This window comes from Gopherus evgoodei, chromosome 10 (assembly GCF_007399415.2).
Source record: "Gopherus evgoodei ecotype Sinaloan lineage chromosome 10, rGopEvg1_v1.p, whole genome shotgun sequence".
Taxonomy (NCBI): domain Eukaryota; kingdom Metazoa; phylum Chordata; order Testudines; family Testudinidae; genus Gopherus; species Gopherus evgoodei.
In genome coordinates this window covers 70,306,432-70,328,231 of record NC_044331.1, presented here as the reverse complement: position 1 = coordinate 70,328,231, position 21,800 = coordinate 70,306,432, and the positions used below count along the sequence as shown (strand labels likewise).

Below are 21,800 nucleotides of genomic sequence, written 5' to 3'. Positions count from 1 at the left end.
GCTGCAAAAACCTACAATGGAGGCGAGCATTTCTCATCTCCTTAATGAGTCAAGATGCAGTGGGTGGATTACCGATAAGAATATCTGGAACATGTCACTCTAAGAAGGGCTGCCAAATGAAACCAAAGTTATATGGTTTTCCATCTGAGTGGCAGACAGCCTTTTAGAATTGAATCAAATTCCAAAGCTATGCCAGCCAGGCTCTCCAAATGTTTCTGTGCTTTCAATAAGCAGTCCTGTGAAGTCAAGAGTATCAGAGTATACCAGCTGTTTCTGATGGAATAGAAGATGACGCAACATAAGGGGGTCTCTGTCAGACATGCCTGGTACCAGAGTTTATCCAAATATTTCCAACAAAAGTTTTTTTCCCTGATAGAAAACCCTCTGTCATCCAAAAGGAATTATTTACATTTAAGTCAGAAATTTTAGTTGTTCATTACAAATTTCATGAACAGGATGAAGGAATGGAGAAATGAACCACTGACTTTTTCACCTTGTTCTTCCCCGCCCATCCCCCAAAGAGAGAGAATGTTCCCAGCAGAACAAACAGAAATGTTTTGAAAAATTAAAAAATATTTTTAAAAATTTGTTACAAAACCTCATTTCACTGAAAATTTCAAATGAAATTTAAAAAATTCATTTTTCAAATTTTTCCGTGAGGCATATGAAACTCTCCCACCCCCAACAGCTCTACTTGGTAAGGCAGGCATCACAAAATGTCTGTATCGTTAAACAAAAAACAAACAAACAAATGTAAGTGAATTTAGCAATTATGAAAGGTGATGAATAGAAAGGCCCAGAGAATTAAGTCGTCTGTTCATTCATAGAGCAGGTATAGTGTAAGCTTTCCACACAATACCATGTCAATGTGCCTCAATCTTGCCTGGAGAGAGACCACTTCAAAAGGGCAAGAAGGCAATTCACTCTTTATAACAGTTCTACATGCATCAATAAATTCCAAGTGTGATGGTTCTCATGAAGTGACTGGAACCAGGGATTAAAACTGACATGCTTCACACAAATCACTGAACACACATCAAATGCTAACAACTTTGGGTTGATACTGATTTGGCTGGAATCAGTCACTTACATATAAAACTATCATTTGCTTGAGTCATCTACTTCTCTGGCACTAAAATGGTTAAGTAAAAAAAGCTGTTGAGGATTAAATGGAACATATTATGCATACTACAGGAAGAACTTACGGAAGCACTGATAAGAGAAAGGGAGGGATAGATGTGTTGGAGGCTTTCCAAAATTTCCAAGCCAAACAGTTAACCTGAAAACAAAATATTTAGAATCTTAAGCACTTATGAATTCTGAGGAAGAATGCAGATATGATGCTTATTACATTTTAAAAATTAGCATATGTAGAATTATGCTTATCTTCAGAGAGTTTTTTCATGCATGCAATTTCTACAAAGTTGTTTGTAGCTTCCTCTTCCTGTGTGCCAGAGATGAGTGCCATGTTTGGGTGCATATCAAGGTTTGTATGAGTTTTAAATAGATTATTCATGAATTAGCTCCAAATCAAGAATGAACTGCAGGAATTATTCTGCAGTTAATTCTTGAACTACAAATGAAATAGTGAAAATTGAATCTGTTAATGGACAGTTCACACAGAAAATCTGACATTCACTGAAAAAAAAAAAATTATGAATTCACCCTGCTCTAATCTACCTACAGTTTGTGTATTAGATTACATATCTAGACAAATATACATACACTATTATGATTCCAATTGTACCTGATATGGAGAAAGCAACTGGAGATTCTTTTCAAAGAATCTGAAATTATTTAGAAAAGAGTTGGTGCTCATACGCTCAATCTGCTGGCATGTTACTCCTTTCACCAACTGCCCTATACTGATAGAGAGAACAACACATGATTTCATGAATTTGTTAGCATGATCCAGGGCGGAGGATCGTCATCTCTTTCATTCTACAGACCAAATCCCAAGAAAGAACCCCTTCTGGACTCCTCTTCATTCCTCCCCACCCTTGTGCCCTCCTCCTCATTTCACTTCCACTCCCTGCCCCCTGCCTCTTCGTGGCCTTCTCTGATAATGAATCATTAAAGTAATCAGAAAGCGGAGCTGAGCCTAAACTAAAAAATGTTGATCAAGATCTTTGGGGGTCTTTTCATATATCTTTTGAACTTAAGGGCTCCTCTTTATGAGAAAGATGAATGGGCTTGGGGTCCCATGAGATGAAAGGTGCTATATAAATGTAAAATATTTTGAGAGTTATAGAAGACTGTTTGTTTCATTGCCACTCTGATAACAAAATGAGGCTTCTAACGCATTTCACCTGGGTGTAAAACAGTGAGACTAGTATCCATACCTTAAGAGGTCAGCGGGAGCTGTTGTTTCCTTAGACAATAATTCATAGAGAAACAAGGCCTGAAATTAAAAATACATGATAATTTGTAATTTGTACGACAGCTCAAGGAAATACTGTAGTATCTTTCGTATGAATTTTAAAAGCATTAAACATGATTGTGATGCCCGAGCCCTGCAACCTCTATTCACAGGAATAGTCATTATCACTGACTTAAGTGATGGCATGTAGGTTAGACAATGATCATGATCTCTATATATAGACTACAGGATTGGTTTCAAATGCAAGTGGCAATTACACAAAATGCAGGAAGAAGAAATATGTGGCAGAATCTTGACAAGCTTTGTGCCTAGTATATTAAAGAACAGTTTATTCTTATATAAAATTCCTTATAATGCTGACCAGGTCAGTGAGACCTTTGATTTGGGTGTCATCAAAGCATATTTGGATTGATTCCTTCCTTCTACCTATATTCTCCAAATCTCATTCTGAATTTATGTGTCTCTATCTCTACTCTTCCCATTGTCCAGTAAGCAACAGACAACACCTCTGAAAATGGAGTAGGAAAAGAAAACAATAGTAGATACGACTTTTTTTCTATTGGAGAAATGTGGCCTGGGATCCTAATTAAGAGAGAACCCCTTTAAAAATTAAAAAAATTGTCTTCAAGTGTTTTTCTGTGTTTTAGAGGAAACCTATTTTTTGTATTTATAATGGCATCAGTCACAGTGGAAATGGAAATACTATAATTACTCATTACCTGGCTCTTTCGTAATTCTTTTTCTTTTACTATTGAAGAATTAAAACCAGTTTCCTTCCATAAATCAGAAAGACATACTTCTTTAAAAAAAGCTCCTTGTATATTTGTGACTGCTGAGGAAAGATCTCTAGATGCAAGCATCTAATAAAGAGGAAAAAAGACAGTACATGGGACTTAGAGTTTATTTCCAGATTCATAGGATTTGACTAAATTCTTTCAATTCAATGTAATATTCCTTAAGAGACTCCAGGTAAAGAGTTGCTTCATTACTCAGAATTAACATGTTACTGAATGACAGAGGATAAACTACATAACTTTTTAAGTGCATTTGGCATTTGAGAGGAAAACAGAATACAAATAGGAAGTAATTATTTCGGTGAACAATTCAGCCAAAATCCACATGTAATTTTAAACAGTGTTTTCAAAAAATCATGTTCTGCATATAAGGTCATTGTGCTTTGGTGCAGATGGAGAGGGGGATTAAGAATTTACTATTACCTTAGTGAGGATACCTTGTTGTTGTGCAGGTGATAAATCAGAGGCATACTGGGATAAGGTGCCTCTAATAACTTGAGAGAGCTCCTTTGGGTTCATGTTGTAGAATGATTGAGTACTAATTCCAGTCACCAAAGCACCCATTTGACTAATGTTATAAAATGATAAAACCTGTACAGAGATCAGAGGAAACAAAAGGGGGAGTTTTCAAATCCACGTTTAGCAGAAATCTTTAAAGTAAAACTTCAGAACCATTAATACTAGATGTGCAATATGTTTCTTGTCTAAAATTCACCTTTGGAATGTAGAACCTCCAGTAACAGTTTTAACATTTTTTAAAGTTCAGCTAGTTGTGGCAGCAACTCAAAACTGGAAGTAAAATAGTGTACTAAAAATTACATTCTTCCTATGTCAAGTTACATCTTAGGCACTATATTTTCCAATTTTGTGTTAAAACACTGTTTAAACAGTATTTTCTGACCAGCTCTGTCAATGACAGCATAACAGAAATCTTGTACTGAGAATACATTATAGAGTAACTCTGGATTCCAAACTTTTCAAAATCAACAGTTGCAGTTGAAAAAAAAGGTTCCTGCACTTTGTTTTTATTAAATGTGATAAAATTATATCAGAAAAATCCCAAATGTACCTTTTCGTAAGTGAGGTATTTGCTGGATAAAATCATAATTTGGCTTTTTGCCCATCCAGAGACTTGGTTTAATGTTGAAATTGCATTATGCACGGCTTCAGGTGACAAAGAGTCCAGCTGACTTGAAGTCAATCCAACCACTGCATCTGACAGAGACCCAAGGGTATCATTCAAGGTCTGGTTTTGCATTGCAATGTCTAGGAGTTGAGCTTTGAGCTACATCAAGAAAAGGCAGATGCAGAGCATGAAGTTATATTTAAGAGCAGGGAGGTTTGCCAACATCTAATTTCCATTGTTACCCAAACATTATCAGGGGTTTTCTGACTAACCATCAGCAGCAGAAGCAAGCATTTAGCAAGAACCAGCATTCGTCTGCTAAAAATCAGGGTTGTGAGTTCAATCCTTGAGGGGGCCATTTAGGGCTCTGGGGCAAAAATCTGGGGATTGATCCTGCTTTGAGCAGAGGGTTTGACTAAATGACCTCCTGAGGTTCCTTCCAACCCTGATATTCTATGAACCTACTTCAAAGAAATCCTGAAGTAGACCCACTGATGGCAAATAGATATGAAGAGTGAGGAAACAGGCTGAGAGGACTAAATGCTGTTAAAAGCGTCAATGGGCTTTTATCTTTTGCATTACTTATTTGAGTACTTTTTTATGTATTTCTTGCAGGTCAGTGATTTGTCACTCCTTTCTTGTTGGATTCTAAAGAAATTTATCCTAGAAAGGGGAGGATGAGAAACAGATTAGCTAGGATAGTTCACACAAGAGTGAACAAATACACACCTTATAAACATCAGCCTGGAAGCCTCTCAGTTGATTGCATTTCATCATTTGATGAAGTAAAACCCGTGCCACAATGGCATCCATTTGTTCCATATCATCATAAAAACAAACCAACAATCCTAACCTGTATGAGACCAGAAATGAGTTAGCTAATTGCAGATACATGAATGCAGCTCCTGTGCTCATAGTCTTTAACTAGCTTTCTGATCACTTCTTGTTGTCACCAACACCTTGAATTACAATCTTTATAGCCCTGAATGGTCCGAGACCTACACTCTCTTGTATTCAGTTAAAATCAGTTGGGAAGCACTTGCTCTCAGAACTTAGGTTAATGATTCAATATGTTGTGGCAGGATTCTCTCAGTTGAAGGAGCCCACTTTTGGAACTTGCTCCCTTTGGAAGGATTTTGGGTCTAAACCCCACTTTAGAAAGGCTGAAGGGGTGGACAGGATGCTCTCTAGGTGTCTGACAGGCTGAGTTCCGATTGGAATTATTATTTTAATACTGCTGGGATTTCACTGTATTGTATAATTAATTAATGTGCTGGGCATCTAGAGTCTTGGATAGGTTTTATTTTATCATTTTAAACCTAAATAAATAAGAATCTACCATGTTTCACATGTAGCATAGCTCTCTATCCACCACACAGGCAGAGTTGTGTGGCTGCCCCACTGGACGTAGATTTGTTCAACAGCAGTTGTAAGAAAATCCAGTTGACACCCAACAGAATGACTGTAGCCATTTGCAATGCTCTGTTGTACTATTTACCCTCACAAGACAACCATTTTCAGAGGCAGGGGGAGGCAGAGGTGATGTTTGATTAGGGGGCTGGAGCACATGACTTATGAGGAGACACTGAGGGAACTGGGATTGTTTAGTCTGCAGAAGAGAAGAATGAGGGGGCATTTGATGGCTGCTTTCAACTACCTGAAAGGGGGTTCCAAAGAGGATGGATCTAGACTGTTCTCAGTGGTACCAGATGACAGAACAAGGAGTTATGGTCTCAAGTTGCAGTGGGGGAGGTTTAAGTTGGATATTAGGAAAAACTTTTTCACTAGGAGGGTGGTGAAGCACTGGAATGGGTTACCTAGGGAGGTGGTGGAATCTCCTTCCTTAGAGGTTTTTAAGGTCAGGCCTGACAAAGCCCTGGCTGGGATGATTTAGTTGGGGATTGGTCCTGCTTTGAGCAAGGGGTTGGACTAGATAAGTGATTCCCAAAGTGGGGTTCATGAAACGTTACAGAGGGTTTTCAGGAAAAAATTCCCTAATAGTGGACAGAGCTGTCCCTAGGGATTCCGGGCATCATGGGGCCAGCAGCCCGGAGCCCATAGACTTCCAAGAGCTAAGCAAACCAAAGCAAGCATATCTATAACACTGAGATTTAAACATCAAGACTCCTTATAAGAAACAGAAAGGGAGTGTCATAAACAGATAGCTAAGGGTTAATGTCTCTTTCACCTGAAACACCTGACCAGAGAACCAATCAGGAAACTGGATTTTTTCAACTTTGGGTGGAGGGAAGTTTGTGTAAGAGTCTTTTGTCTGTCTGCCTGCTTCTCTGAGCTTTGGAGAAGTACTTTCTACTTTCTAGTCTTCTGTTTCTAAGTTTAAGGACAAAGAGATCAGATAGTAAGTTATATGGTTTCTTTTCTTTGGTATTTGCATGAATGTAAGTGCTGAACTGCTTTGATTTGTATTCTTTTTGAATAAGGCTGTTTATTCAATATTCTTTTAAGCAATTGACCCTGTGTTGTATCATCTTAATACAGAGAGAACATTTGTATTTTTTCTTTCTTTTTTATATAAAGTTTTCTTTTTAGACCTGTTGGAGTTTTTCTTTACTTCAGGGAAATTGAGTCTGTACTCACCAGGGAATTGGTGGGAGGAAGAAATCAAGGGGAGAGTTGTGTGTTGGATTGCTAGCCTGATTTTGCATTTCCTCTGGGTGAAGAGGAAAGTGCTTTTGTTCCCGGATTGGGAACGGAGAGGGGGAATCTCTCTGTGTAGTTTCACAGAGCTTGTGTCTGTGTATCTCTCCAGGAGCACCTGGAGGGGGGAAGGGAAATAGGATTATTTCCCTTTGTTGTGAGACTCAAGGGATTTGAGTCTTGGGGTCCCCAGGGAAGGTTTTTCAGGGGGACCAGAGTGCCCCAAAACACTCTAATTTTTTGGGTGGTGGCAGCAGGTACCAGGTCCAAGCTGGTAACTAAGCTTGGAGGTTTTCATGCTAACCCCCATATTTTGGACGCTAAGGTCCAGATCTGGGAATAAGGTTATGTCATGGTGTGCAGTGGTGGGATAGACAGAATCCAGAAGCCAGTAGGAATATTATATTTTTCTTTTCTCTGCTAAGGGCTTTTTAGCAGAGAGAAACAGTTTGGTTTTAAAAGGGAACCAGAGAGAATTTTTTTTTTCTGCTCTCTCTAGCAGTTTGTGGTTTGCATATTAAGCGAGAAGACTGTTAAGGGTCTTTTGTCATGCAATAGCCCTCCCATTAGGAGGCAAGTACCAGCACTTATATGCATGCAGATAAAGTGGTTTTTCTGGTTTCCCTTAATTGAACATTAGCTAGAGAGAGAAAAGGAAAAAAGCACTGTTGCTAGGCAGACTTCAGGAGGCAACAGAGAGCCTGCAGTTCAGAAGATAAACATCGGAGGGCACCCCAACACAAGAAAACAGGAACCATGACTTCTAAGGCAAGGATTGACGCCGAAGAACAAATCAAAGACGCTGAACACAGGCGACAGATGGAGATGAAAGAAAAGGAAGAAAGCCTCAAACTGGCAGCCTTCCAAAGAGAACAGGCAGCCCAAGAGGCAGCACACAAAAGAAAACTAGAAGAAGAAGAGGTGGCCTACCGAAGGAAACAAGCAGAAGATGAGGCAGCCCACCGCCGAGAAATGGAAAAACAACAAAAAGAAATGGAAAAACAACAAAAAGAGAATGAAGAGAAGGAAAAACAGAGAAAACATGAACTGGAGATGGCAAAAGCTGGGCTGCATGTGCCAGCCAACCCTAACAACCCGGCGCCAATTATTGCTCCCCAGCACAGGAAATTTCCCACCTACAAGGCAGGTGATGACACCGAGGCCTTCTTGGAAAATTTTGAAAGAGCCTGTCTTGGGTACAGCATCCCCGAAGACCAGTACATGGTAGAATTAAGGCCACACCTCAGTGGACCTTTAGCAGAGGTGGCAGCTGAAATGCCCAAGCCGCAAATGAATGACTATAAACTTTTTCAAACCAAGGCCAGATACAGGATGGGGATAACCCCAGATCATGCCCGTCGGCGCTTCAGAACCCAAAAATGGAAACCAGAGGTGTCATTTCCCAAACACGCCTACTACATTGCAAAAAACTATGAGGCCTGGTTAACAGGAAACAACATTCAAACCTTGGAAGAAGTGAACCTCCTCATACAAATGGAGCAGTTCTTGGATGGTGTTCCTGAAGACATCACACGGTACATACAAGATAGAAATCCCAAAACTATCGCTGAGGCGGGGGAGATTGGAGCCAAATGGATGGAACTGGCAGAAAGCAAAAAAGCTACTGTCAAGGGGAACGATTACCCCAGGGGGCACACAGACCATAAACCCTACAACCGAGGACAGCCAAAGACCCTCCATACCACCCAAGTAAAGCCACAGATACCCTACTCTTCAACCTCACCAGTCTCCAGTAACTCACCTCGGCCCAGTGACCCATCAGATGGAAGATGCTTTAAGTGTAATGAACTGGGACATATCAAGGCCAACTGTCCCAAGAACACCATGCGAGTGCAATTCATTACACCACCATCACCCCAAAGATCCCCAGGCCCAGATGCCTCTCAAATACCCTTGGAGCGAAGGGAAAATTTGAGAGTGGGCGGAAAGAAGGTTACTGCGTGGAGAGACACGGGGGCACAAGTGTCAGCTATCCACCAATCCTTCGTTGACCCCAAATTCATCAACCCAAAGGCCAAAGTTACAATTTACCCCTTCATGTCACAAGCTGTAGACTTGCCTACAGCTCAACTGCCTGTCCAGTACAAAGGCTGGTCAGGAATGTGGACTTTTGCAGTCTATGACAATTATCCTATCCCCATGCTACTGGGGGAAGACTTGGCCAACCAGGTGAGGCGGGCCAAGAGAGTGGGAATGGTTACCCGTAGCCAAACCAGGCAAGCTTCCAGACCCATTCCTGTTCCTGAGCCGTCCACAGAAGCCCCGTCTGTGTTACCAGAGACCCAGACAGAGGCAGTGGACCCGGATTCCATGCCTACCACTAAAACAGCCACAGCATCTCCAGTACCAGGCCCAGAACTGGAACAGCAACCAGCACCAGCAAGTGCAACCACATCTTCAAACTCAACGCCAGAGGGCGCCAGCGAGCCAAAACTGGCAGAAGCACACGACAGCCATACCCAAAAGGCTCAGCCAGAGCCTGAAATACCCTCAGGTGCACCAGCGGAGAGCGGTTCACCAGCAACGGAAACAACCCCATCACCTACATCGCTTCCAGAGGGACCAAGCCCAAGTCCACAGTCTGAGGAGGAACTGGTGACCCCAGCCTCAAGGGAACAGTTCCAGGCTGAGCAGGAAGCAGATGACAGCCTTCAGAAAGCGTGGGCGGCGGCACGGAGCACCCCACCGCCTCTCAGCTCTTCTAATCGATCCCGGTTTGTTATAGACCAAGGACTTTTATACAAGGAAATTCTTTCTGGTGGACACCGGGAAGAATGGCAGCCGCAAAAACAGTTGGTGGTTCCAACTAAGTACCGGGAGAAGCTCTTAAGCTTAGCCCATGATCATCCCAGTGGCCATGCTGGGGTGAACAGAACTAAGGACCGGTTGGGGAAGTCCTTCCACTGGGAGGGGATGGGCAAGGATGTTGCCAAGTATGTCCGGTCTTGTGAGGTATGCCAAAGAGTAGGTAAGCCTCAAGACCAGGTCAAGGCCCCTCTCCAGCCACTCCCCATAATTGAGGTCCCATTTCAGCGAGTAGCTGTGGATATTCTGGGCCCTTTCCCAAAAAAGACGCCCAGAGGAAAGCAGTACGTACTGACTTTAGTGGACTTTGCTACCCGATGGCCAGAAGCAGTAGCTCTAGGCAACACCAGGGCTAACACTGTGTGCCTGGCCCTAACAGACATCTTTGCCAGGGTAGGTTGGCCCTCCGACATCCTTACAGATTCAGGGTCTAATTTCCTGGCAGGAACCATGGAAAAACTGTGGGAAACTCATGGGGTGAATCACTTGGTTGCCACCCCGTACCACCATCAAACCAATGGCCTGGTGGAAAGGTTCAATGGAACTTTGGGGGCCATGATACGAAAATTCATCAACGAATTCTCCAATAATTGGGACCTAGTGTTGCAGCAGTTGCTGTTTGCCTACAGGGCTGTACCACATCCCAGTTTAGGGTTTTCACCATTTGAACTTGTGTATGGTCACGAGGTTAAGGGGCCATTACAGTTGGTGAAGCAGCAATGGGAGGGGTTTACGCCTTCTCCAGGAACTAACATTCTGGACTTTGTAAGCAACCTACAAAGCACCCTCCGACACTCTTTAGCCCTTGCTAGAGAGAACCTAAAGGATGCTCAAAAAGAGCAAAAGGCCTGGTATGACAAACATGCCAGAGAACGTTCCTTCAAGGTAGGAGACCAGGTTATGGTCTTGAAGGCGCAACAGGCCCATAAGATGGAAGCATCATGGGAAGGGCCATTCACGGTCCAAGAGCGCCTGGGAGCTGTGAACTACCTCATAGCATTTCCCAATTCCTCACTAAAGCCTAAAGTGTACCATGTTAATTCTCTCAAGCCTTTCTATTCCAGAGACTTACAGGTTTGTCAGTTTACAGTCCAGGGAGATGATGCTGAGTGGCCTGACGGTGTCTACTACGACGGGAAAAAAGACGGTGGCGTGGAAGAGGTGAACCTCTCAACCACCCTGGAACGTCTGCAGCGGCAACAAATCAAGGAGCTGTGCACTAGCTTCGCCCCATTGTTCTCAGCCACCCCAGGACGGACTGAACGGGCATACCACTCCATTGATACAGGTAATGCTCACCCAATCAGAACCCCACCCTACCGAGTGTCTCCTCATGCCCAAGCTGCTATAGAACGGGAGATCCAGAACATGCTACAGATGGGTATAATCCGCCCATCTACCAGTGCATGGGCATCTCCAGTGGTTCTGGTACCCAAACCAGATGGGGAAATACGCTTTTGCGTGGATTACCGTAAGCTAAATGCTGTAACTCGTCCGGACAACTATCCAATGCCACGTACCGATGAGCTATTGGAGAAGTTGGGACGTGCCCAGTTCATCTCTACAATAGACTTAACCAAGGGGTACTGGCAAGTACCGCTAGATGAACCTGCCAAGGAGAGGTCAGCATTCGTCACCCATGCGGGGGTGTATGAATTCAATGTCCTTCCTTTCGGCCTTCGAAATGCACCCGCCACCTTCCAGAGGCTGGTAGACGGTCTACTAGCTGGACTGGGAGAATTTGCAGTTGCCTACCTCGATGATGTGGCCATTTTTTCAGACTCCTGGCCCGAACACCTACTCCACCTGGAAAAGGTCTTTGAGCGCATCAGGCAGGCTGGACTAACTGTTAAGGCCAAAAAGTGTCAAATAGGCCAAAACAGAGTGACTTACCTGGGGCATCAGGTGGGTCGAGGAACCATAAACCCCCTACAGGCCAAGGTGGATGCTATCCAAAAGTGGCCTGTCCCACGGTCCAAGAAGCAGGTCCAATCCTTCTTAGGCTTGGCCGGATACTACAGGCGATTTGTACCACACTACAGCCAAATCGCTGCCCCATTGACCGACCTAACCAAAAAGACCCAGCCAAATGCCGTTAAGTGGACTGATGAGTGTCAAAAAGCCTTTACCCAGCTTAAGGCGATGCTCATGTCTGACCCTGTACTCAGGGCCCCGGATTTTAACAAACCATTCCTAGTAACCACAGATGCATCTGAGCGTGGTATAGGAGCAGTGCTCATGCAGGAAGCAACAGATCACAACTTCCATCCTGTCGTGTTCCTCAGCAAGAAACTGTCTGAGAGGGAAAGTCACTGGTCAGTCAGTGAAAAGGAATGCTATGCCATTGTGTACGCCCTGGAAAAGCTACGCCCATATGTTTGGGGACGGCGGTTCCAACTACAAACTGACCATGCTGCACTAAAGTGGCTTCATACTGCCAAGGGGAACAACAAGAAACTTCTTCGTTGGAGTTTAGCTCTCCAAGATTTTGATTTTGACATTCAACACATCACAGGAGCTTCTAACAAAGTTGCTGATGCACTCTCCCGTGAGAGTTTCCCAGAATCCAGTAGTTAAAAAGTGTTCTTAAAATGTAAAAGTCTGTTAGTTATATACTTAGTAGTATATGTAAAGGTGCATGTGTTGTATTAATCTGTTTATTTTCAAGTTCTAGAAGGAAATTGCCGCCAGTGAGCTTCCCCCACTGTCTGCAATTTGGGGGGCGTGTCATAAACAGATAGCTAAGGGTTAATGTCTCTTTCACCTGAAACACCTGACCAGAGAACCAATCAGGAAACTGGATTTTTTCAACTTTGGGTGGAGGGAAGTTTGTGTAAGAGTCTTTTGTCTGTCTGCCTGCTTCTCTGAGCTTTGGAGAAGTACTTTCTACTTTCTAGTCTTCTGTTTCTAAGTTTAAGGACAAAGAGATCAGATAGTAAGTTATATGGTTTCTTTTCTTTGGTATTTGCATGAATGTAAGTGCTGAACTGCTTTGATTTGTATTCTTTTTGAATAAGGCTGTTTATTCAATATTCTTTTAAGCAATTGACCCTGTGTTGTATCATCTTAATACAGAGAGAACATTTGTATTTTTTCTTTCTTTTTTATATAAAGTTTTCTTTTTAGACCTGTTGGAGTTTTTCTTTACTTCAGGGAAATTGAGTCTGTACTCACCAGGGAATTGGTGGGAGGAAGAAATCAAGGGGAGAGTTGTGTGTTGGATTGCTAGCCTGATTTTGCATTTCCTCTGGGTGAAGAGGAAAGTGCTTTTGTTCCCGGATTGGGAACGGAGAGGGGGAATCTCTCTGTGTAGTTTCACAGAGCTTGTGTCTGTGTATCTCTCCAGGAGCACCTGGAGGGGGGAAGGGAAATAGGATTATTTCCCTTTGTTGTGAGACTCAAGGGATTTGAGTCTTGGGGTCCCCAGGGAAGGTTTTTCAGGGGGACCAGAGTGCCCCAAAACACTCTAATTTTTTGGGTGGTGGCAGCAGGTACCAGGTCCAAGCTGGTAACTAAGCTTGGAGGTTTTCATGCTAACCCCCATATTTTGGACGCTAAGGTCCAGATCTGGGAATAAGGTTATGTCAGGGAGGTGAATATTTTTTGCTATTTTTAAAATTAAATAGGCAACTAGTATTGTTTTTTAAAATTATTATGAAGAACAAGTTTAAGCTTTTTTGTAACGTGTGCTGTTTGCCGGGACTGCTCAAGACCTGAATGCTTGTGTAGGAGGAACTCTTTTGAGTGAGATCTTGGAAAAGTGAGATCTTGGAAGAATGTTGCCGTTTTCATAATGTAATAAAAATACTGTAATGATAAATAATTAATAATAAATAGTGTGGAATAAGCATGTCATAAAAACAAATTTTATATTTCCAAGATCACTGCTTTTATAATTTATACTCGGGTACAGGAGAAAATCCCTGGAAAAATTCATTTTTAAGAGAGGGTTCGCAAGACTTGACCTGCTAGTGAAAGGGGTTCACAAGCTGTTAAAGTTGGGGACCACTGGACTAGATGACCTCCTGAGGTCCCTTCCAACCCTGATATTCTATGAAACATGCTTTTGTTTCCTAGCATGGGCAGGGCATACAACTGTGTGTACGGCTGAGGATTACATGCCTAATACCCTTCTGGCTGAGTTGAACCAGTAACTAAAACTATATTAAGAACACAATAAAGTTCAAACAGTTACTACAAGCTTGTAAAACTTAACTGTTCTACAAAGCTTCGCTACACACTGTTTCACTCAGCACCCTCCTGGTTAAGTATATAGCAGAGTTTTGTTAGGCCTGAATAAAGATATTGCAGACAAAGCCAGTTATGCCAAACTGAATAAAGTCAGGCTAACAGAGGCTTCTGGGTAATTCATAAGTGGAAAATGCCCAGGAGTTGCCTGTCTCCTACAGAGTTAGGCATCCACAAGATAAAAGGAACGGCATTCCTGGCATGATACCAGATGTACTGTGTTAGGAACAATGGCAAAACTCCCTGTTTCTGTTCTCTGTTTCTTTCTGACTCATATAAATTATATCATTCTTGTTTGTAGTAATTGTTTAGGCAGTATTATTTATCTTAATCAATTAGTTTTAAACATAATAAAGGTTTGGGTTTTAGTAATTAGTAAAATGGGATTGGACTGCTAAATGAATAATTTCTGAAGCAACGGAACTGTCTATAAAAATTATATGCTAGTTGTAAAGAAGCAAGCTGGTTCCTTTTGGAAGACGAGCTTGCTCTTTGTTGTCGTGTGCACTCTTCAATAAAGAGCTTTTGTTCAGACTTTGCTGGTGTTGCCTGTCACTCTCGCGGTCAGACAACGAACCTTGCCATTATTGGGACACCGGGGTCCCCAACAGTTTCATAACATAGAAAGAAAAAAATCTGTCCACACTGGTTAGGAAAAAAACGCTTTGAACAGCCATTTCCAGAGGCATTTGCTGAATGCATGATTTCAGCTGTCAGATTGACAGGACCTTTGAGCATCAGCCACATGGACACATTTGACCTGATGGTCATATCATAGTCATGGTAAAATATCAGCGCTCTCTGATGAGCATTTTCTACTTCTTCTGCACTTACAGTCAATGATTAGTCATCAAATGAGCAAAAAAGGCTACAGTATTGGCTGTGCCCCTATATTTAATTGTCCAGCTGGTTAGTAATCCCATTTACATAAGGCTGGAACAACAGGAGAGAGTGTAGCTATAGCTTGACGTTCATGCTACAGCCCTGCTCACAGACAGAATCAATATGCAGAACATAGGCCCACCAGGACTGGTGTCTAAACTATGTGGTTTATGGACATGAACTGAACCAGCTGCTAGCTATGCTGCAGCCTAGTCACAAACTTGGTAAATTCTGTACTGTAGATGGGTTCAGACAGTTTTTACTTCTTCTAGTCCCTCAACAGCAAATCGCTTAGCAATGGAACAACCCACTTTTTTAGTGGCCCAATAGAAGTCATGGTACATCATCATCATCAGACTAACAGGCAAATCAACAAAGTATCTATAACCGCACTTCTATAACAAATAGTTACCATCTGATGCATTACTGCATTGCCACCAAAGGCTCCTAATCTCCCTTGGGATTAGCAGCAATAAATAATATTACTTCTTAAAAGAGCATTAACAGGGTTAAAATGTGTAAAATAAAATAAGGGTGTTGTAAAATGGACTACATTAAGGACTTTGGAGCATGACATTCCTTCAGTTTGTAAGAAGTTGGCACCTTGCGTGGGTAGTAAAACCATTTGTGAGATTTTTTCCCCCCCTCATTCTTGACACAGAAATATACATGGTTGGCCTGGTTCTCCTCTCACTTACCACCAGTGTAATTCAGGAATAACACCACTGAAATTAATAAAGTTCCACTGGTGTAATGAGAAAAGAATTGGAGTCATAAAGCCTATTCTTTATACATTTGAAATGTCCAAGGAATTGCCTCAGGGGACTGCAAACAACTCCAGAGAGTGGTGTCTTGGGGCTAAATAGGATCATTTATATGACAAAATGTAATATAAATGTAAATGAACAAAATGGTCTTCTTGCAGGTGGTTCACACTGAGTATTCACGAGAAAGGTTCATTTTCATTCTTATTGCTATTATTGTTAAAATGAGTTTAGTGCTGGTTTGACAGCCCTGAAGTTGGAGATCCTCTGTTTACCCACAGAACAGTCACAAGAAGGTCAGCAAATGCATGCAAATGTCTATGCCCTCAGTGCAATACTGAGGGCATAGACATCGTCTTTACGAGTTGCTGGGGGGTGCTCAACCCCCCCCATTCCATGCCTTCCCCCAAGCTCCCACCCCACTTCTCCACTGCCCCTTCCCCCAAGTGTGCTCCACCCTTGCTCCCTCAGTGCCTCCTGCATGCTGCTAAACAGCTGATCTGAGGCAGGCGGAAGGTGCTGGGAGAGAGGGGGAGGAGCTGATCCACGGGGCTGCCGGTGGGTGCTGAGCACCCACTATTTTTCTGGCGCACCCACAGAGTTGGTGCCTATGCCTCTGAGAGCCCACTAAAGTGGGGAGGCTAGATCATTCTTTTTACCTATTTCCTCCTTGGCCTCTCTGCTACAACTGGTAATGTGGGTATCAATTAATGACACTTGTGGTGGTGGTGGCTAGTGCATGAGTGATTCCCTCCTCAAAGTCTGTTCTGCCATAATGCTTACAGATCAATACCATCATGCAATGGTTAGGCTGGTGGCTAGCTGAGTCTTCTTTTCTGCTAAAAATGAATTTGTTTTATTGTAACTTCATCCTCCTAAACTACCCCCCACATACACCTTTTCTGAGTGTTTCATCCACCCATGAAATTATGCCTGACATATAAGTTGCAAGCTTGCTCAGGCAGGGAATATCTTATTTTATTTGTCTATATGATGCCTACTACAATGGAACCCTGATTCTTGGGCGCTACAAATAACATGGACACCTGTCCACAAAGAAGCTGGTGTGAGACCATCAGGTTATTTTAGAAGCACTTCCAAAAATTCATCAGATGGCAACAACTCTTGGTTATTACTAAGCAGTGGCAATTTTCAATCAGCAGTTTAAAGTAAAAGACCATGATATTCTAACAATCCCATGCAGCATCCAGTCTCTCCCTTTCCTTCCCTCCACTTCGCTCCAGAAAAGCATTTTCAAAGACAGCTAAGAATGAAAATAAGTCTTGCTTGCCTGTAGATAGTGGAAGTGTTTCTCAGATCAAATCCTGATGAGTTTATTCTTTCTAGAAAAGCTTGCGCGAGTTCTGGTGTGATATCATACACCGTATCCAGCTGCTTTGTTGCATTGTCATAGCTTATGAATAGTCTCATCTAATTAGTACAAGCAAAAGCATATCATCATCAGGAATCTATACAAACTAAAGACATTAATACATGTTTGATGCTATAAACTATCATCTGCCTCCTTTCAGATTACACAGATGGCACAAAGAGCAATCTGGATAATACAAAGTTTAAAAAGGCAAAGACCAGTAGTTCTGTATCATACCTAAATAATTTGCAATCTAATATGGGGCCTGATCCTGCCTCATCTGAAGAGCTCTCAGTGTGGCCCATGGACGTTTTGATGGAGATAGATTGTGGGAAACAGACAATGACAAGCATACACATCTAATTAAGTACTTATGGATGTTGTACATTTTTCAATTTTAAAAGAGGCAGTGGAGTGGTTCATTAATAAATGATCAACTGAACATTTGGATTTAGTTTGCAACTAAATCATTTTAAACATACACAATCTTTCATTTTTAAATTTGTGCTTGTGATCATTCTATCACATCACTGGATAACTGATACATCCAAACACATTTTTCTACTTACTTCATTGAGACTAATTTTCATAATTTCTTCCAATGGAAGATGGACCATATATCTTCCCAAAATCCATAGATTTTCTGCACTGACCCAAGAGGTTGAATCATTTAACTCTGTTTTGTACAAAAATACTCATTCAAATGTAAAAAATGTCATTGTGATTACAAATAAACATTATACTCTGTACATCTTCATTGCTGGATAATCAAAGGATCTCTAAAATCAGAGCACTACTAGGTCCTGCTCATAAAAATGGACAATGTCAGATAGTTTAAATCCATAAATGGTGTGGAGTAGATGAGTTATAACCAACATTTTCCAAACATTAATAACAGAAGTGTATTCATTAATATTTTAAATGTCAATAAATCAGCTTTGTTTGCTTTTAAAACTTTCTGCTGAGGTTTGTGCATCCATCTATTGCAGCTCCATGCTAATAATGAGAATCAGAAAGTGAAAATGACTAGTCTGTCTGTACTGCCTAAACTATACAACATGCAAAAGTAAAAAGCAGTATGAAATAGCAGTTTTCATAATCAGATGTGTTATTTGGTAACATAGGTAAAGCACTTTATATTTGTGTATTATTAACCCGACAGGATCCCTTTAAACGACTGATTATATGCTATGACTATACAGAACACTCTCATTGTTAACTGAACTGATATTAACCTCAGAGAAAGTAAAAAATATTTAGTACAGCCATAAATTAGGATAAAAACTGAAGAAATACAATACCTTATAAGAAGAACAATCATTTGCATTTATATAGCACAATCCAAGGACCTCAAAATGTTTTACAAATAAACAATCACAACAGCCTGGGAAATAATTATCCCCATTTAACAACTGGAAAAACAGACAGAGCAGCTAAGGCTTAAATTTTCTACAAGTGGCTATGAATTTTGGGTGTCTCAATGTTTGGGTGCTCAGCATGACATCCCTGCAACCTGATCTGCAGAGATACTGATCACCCACAACTCTAGCTGATTTCTATTAATAGTCATGCATATACGTCAGGGAGTGTTCAACATCTCTGAAAAAGTCAGGCCACAAGTTTCTCAGACTGATGCATCCAAAATTAGTGGGCATTTTTGAAAACACAGATCTTAAGTGACTGCCTTATAATGGTTGATATGGTGAAACAGAGTTCAGAATAGACTCCAAAAGTCCTTGCATCCAGTCCCTTGCTTTCATGATTAGATCATACTAACTCCCACCATCAAGCACATTAAGAGACAGGAAGGGAGAGAAAAAAGGAAAGAGCTGGTGGAAGGAGAAGAGGAAACGTGCTTTTGGCAACACTGGAGACTAGGGTCCCTGGAGCCTTTTTTTGTTCTTTAAAAATCAGGCAGAAAACATAAAACACTTCAGCACCTGTTTTTGCAAAAGCCACCAGAGTTCTTCATCATTGGAGAGGTTGGTATTTTTAATAGGAAATAAATGAGAATTAGCTGAGTTACTTAGACACAAATCTCTAGAGAGATGTTTTTGAGACATTAAAACAACATGTCATCTCACGCTGATCCTAAGACCTTGGCACAACTGGACAGGAAGACATCCGGCTATGAAACAGCTCTCTGCCATTCCACAGGAATATACAAATATAAAAATGAGGAAATAGCTGTAACAAAAACTAGAAAAATGTTGCGAAAGCAGCCAACTACATAACACATACGTGGTATGTTTCAAGATTCTTGCATTGCTGAGCTGCAGTGGAAGGAGGGGTTGCTGCAGAGGGGTGTGAGAGCTCCATGCTTCATGTTGTCTTCATACTGTTCCTAATCCATAATGGTCACAGAAGCAAGCAAGAGACCATGACAACCAAGACCATTTGCCAGTGCTGGAACTCTTAGGTGGGGCACTGTAACTCTCAGTTACTTCTTGGCTGTATATTCACTTGTTAATTAAAGGAGGATGTGTTTGTACTTAAGGAACAAATCTGGAAGGCAGAAAATCTAGACTCTTTACAACTCTGGCTCAGACTTGCTGTGGGCAAGTAATATACCTCTGTTTCTCAATCTGTAAAATGGTGCTAATCAGAGGTGAAAGTAAGCCGGTACTGGAGCCCCAGGGCTCCCAGCCACCACTGCCACTACCACGGCAGTGGCCAGAGCCCCAAGTGGCGTAGGTTGGGCAGCGCTGAAGGGCTGGCTGGGGGAGTCTGGCCTCAGCCCCACCCCTTTTGCCCAAGGCCCTGCCCCTTCCAGGGGCCCAGAGCCATCCCGCCCCCAACACCTTTCCCAGGAGCCCAGCCACCCTGGTAAGTTCTTTAAGTTTCTTTCACCCCTGGTGTTAACACCTACCTACCTGTCAGGGGTGTCTGAGGCTCATTCATGATCAGTGTTTACAGATTACGCTGATATCTTTAGATGGAAGATTGCACAGGGGCTTGATCCTGCTCCACTGAAGTCATTGGGCATTTTGCCATTGATTTCAATGGGAAGAGGATCAAACCCTGGAAGCACAAATTGCTATTACTACTAAAGGGCTGCTAAAGTGGCTAATGACCTTCCCTAATGTCTTGTTTCTGTTGCTTTGGTGCCCCCTAGCGGAATGTTTGCTGTACTGTCGGGCCTTGGAATAAGCACCTCAGCCATGAGAGATAAACAGCTGTGAAAGGCAGGAGGAGGGTATTATTGTATTATTGGGAAGGAGGTACATTTATTTTAGGTTTCAGAGTAGCAATCGTGTTGGTCTGTATCCGCAAAAAGACCAGGAATACTTGTGGCACCTTAGAGACTAACCAATTTATTTCAGCATGAGCTTTCGTGAGCTACAGCTGAGCTGAAGTGGGCTGTAGCTCATGAAAACTCATGCTGAAATAAATTTGTTAGTCTCTAAGGTGCCACAAGTACTCCTGGTCTTTTTACATTTATTTTACTTTGCTCTTAATCTTGTCATTTCTCTGAATGAGTCAGTGCCCCAGTGGTAGAACCCTCATAGCCTCCTGTTGTGTTTAAAAACATGGTAGCTAACATTTTCAAAGATCACCTATTCTAGTCTAAACAGGGTACCACAGTGAACTTCACCTCTGAACAGAGAGCCTGCACTAGGATAATACACTACTTAAATCTCCTATAAGCCTTAGAAACAGGACCAAAGGGGCACGTAGTCCTTGTGTATGGTACTCTGTACAAGGGTGGCGTTCACCTTTAAGAATAAGCATATTTTATAATTGTATCTGCAGTGCAACTCTAGCAAAGGACATATGTTTACTATATGCTGGACATATGTATAGTATTTAAGAGGGCTGCCCTTAACACAGCACTATTCATAATGAGCGAAAAGTTCACTAGGAAAGATTAACCCTTTCCTGGCCATGTTTCAAGCTAGATAAGCAAGCCTGCCTTTTACTATTCAACATACCATTGGTGATATAGGATTTTTGTAGAATCTGCTTCATCCAGTCATACAGAGTTCTTTGCGCACTTGCCGTTGTCTTGTCGTAGAGGTCCCTGAATACGGCTGATCTAAATGATAAAATGGCACATGCAAATTAATTGATAAGTGGAATTTCTTTTAATGGTACAGATTAGCAAACATGCTTTTATAGCATCAGAATGAATGAAAACTGAAAAGAAACTTGTATCTTGATGCCAGATACAGAGCCGCTATATCAAACTCTTTTTTAAAAAAGTATATTTAATCAGAAGACAACAGAAATTATTGTTTTCATTGGGAAATAAATGACTTACAAGTTTCTGAAAGTGTCTTGTGGAAGATCTTTAGGGAGGCTTCTAATGACATCAGGTTGGAGATAGCTCACTGATGACACCCGCAGAACTTGGCTTAGTATAGCCACACATTCCATAGAGCTCAAAGCTGGAAAGCATTTCTCCAATGTAACAAGGAACAAGGTCCTGTTTCCTCCTGGGCTTTGGAAAATTCTCTCCCTAATCCTGTCCAGATCGAGAACGATATTTCCCAATTCCTGCAGGTATCCAAGAGTTAAGAGAATATATTTACTTTCATCATTAATTTCATATATTTTTAATTTGAGGCCTGATAAGAAACAGTGTTCACACAATATTCCACTATTTCAAAATAAAGCAGCAACAAAAGACTGTGGCTGATTGCATACTGGGGATTATTCTTTTCTCTTGTGGGCCAAAAATCAGCTTGAATCTCTCAAGCAAAGTGAAAAGCAGAAAAAGGCTACTAAAGGCTGGAGATTACGGAGTATT

The 21,800-nt window shown here is 41.7% G+C and overlaps 1 protein-coding gene across 1 annotated transcript in view; it reads right to left on the bottom strand.

Annotated features, from left to right (window-relative positions):
* Positions 1-21,800, bottom strand: part of OTOA (otoancorin) — a 64,662-nt gene that overhangs the window by 33,737 nt on the left and 9,125 nt on the right. The window contains exons 8-18 of the mRNA XM_030578080.1: positions 21,312-21,547; positions 20,983-21,086; positions 17,620-17,726; positions 16,970-17,109; positions 5,030-5,153; positions 4,244-4,459; positions 3,598-3,765; positions 3,100-3,240; positions 2,343-2,401; positions 1,748-1,865; positions 1,206-1,279 (exon numbers count right to left, since the gene is read on the bottom strand). Of these exons, the coding sequence (XP_030433940.1) occupies positions 1,206-1,279; positions 1,748-1,865; positions 2,343-2,401; positions 3,100-3,240; positions 3,598-3,765; positions 4,244-4,459; positions 5,030-5,153; positions 16,970-17,109; positions 17,620-17,726; positions 20,983-21,086; positions 21,312-21,547 (1,487 nt within the window). The remainder of the gene's footprint in view (positions 1-1,205; positions 1,280-1,747; positions 1,866-2,342; positions 2,402-3,099; positions 3,241-3,597; positions 3,766-4,243; positions 4,460-5,029; positions 5,154-16,969; positions 17,110-17,619; positions 17,727-20,982; positions 21,087-21,311; positions 21,548-21,800) is intronic.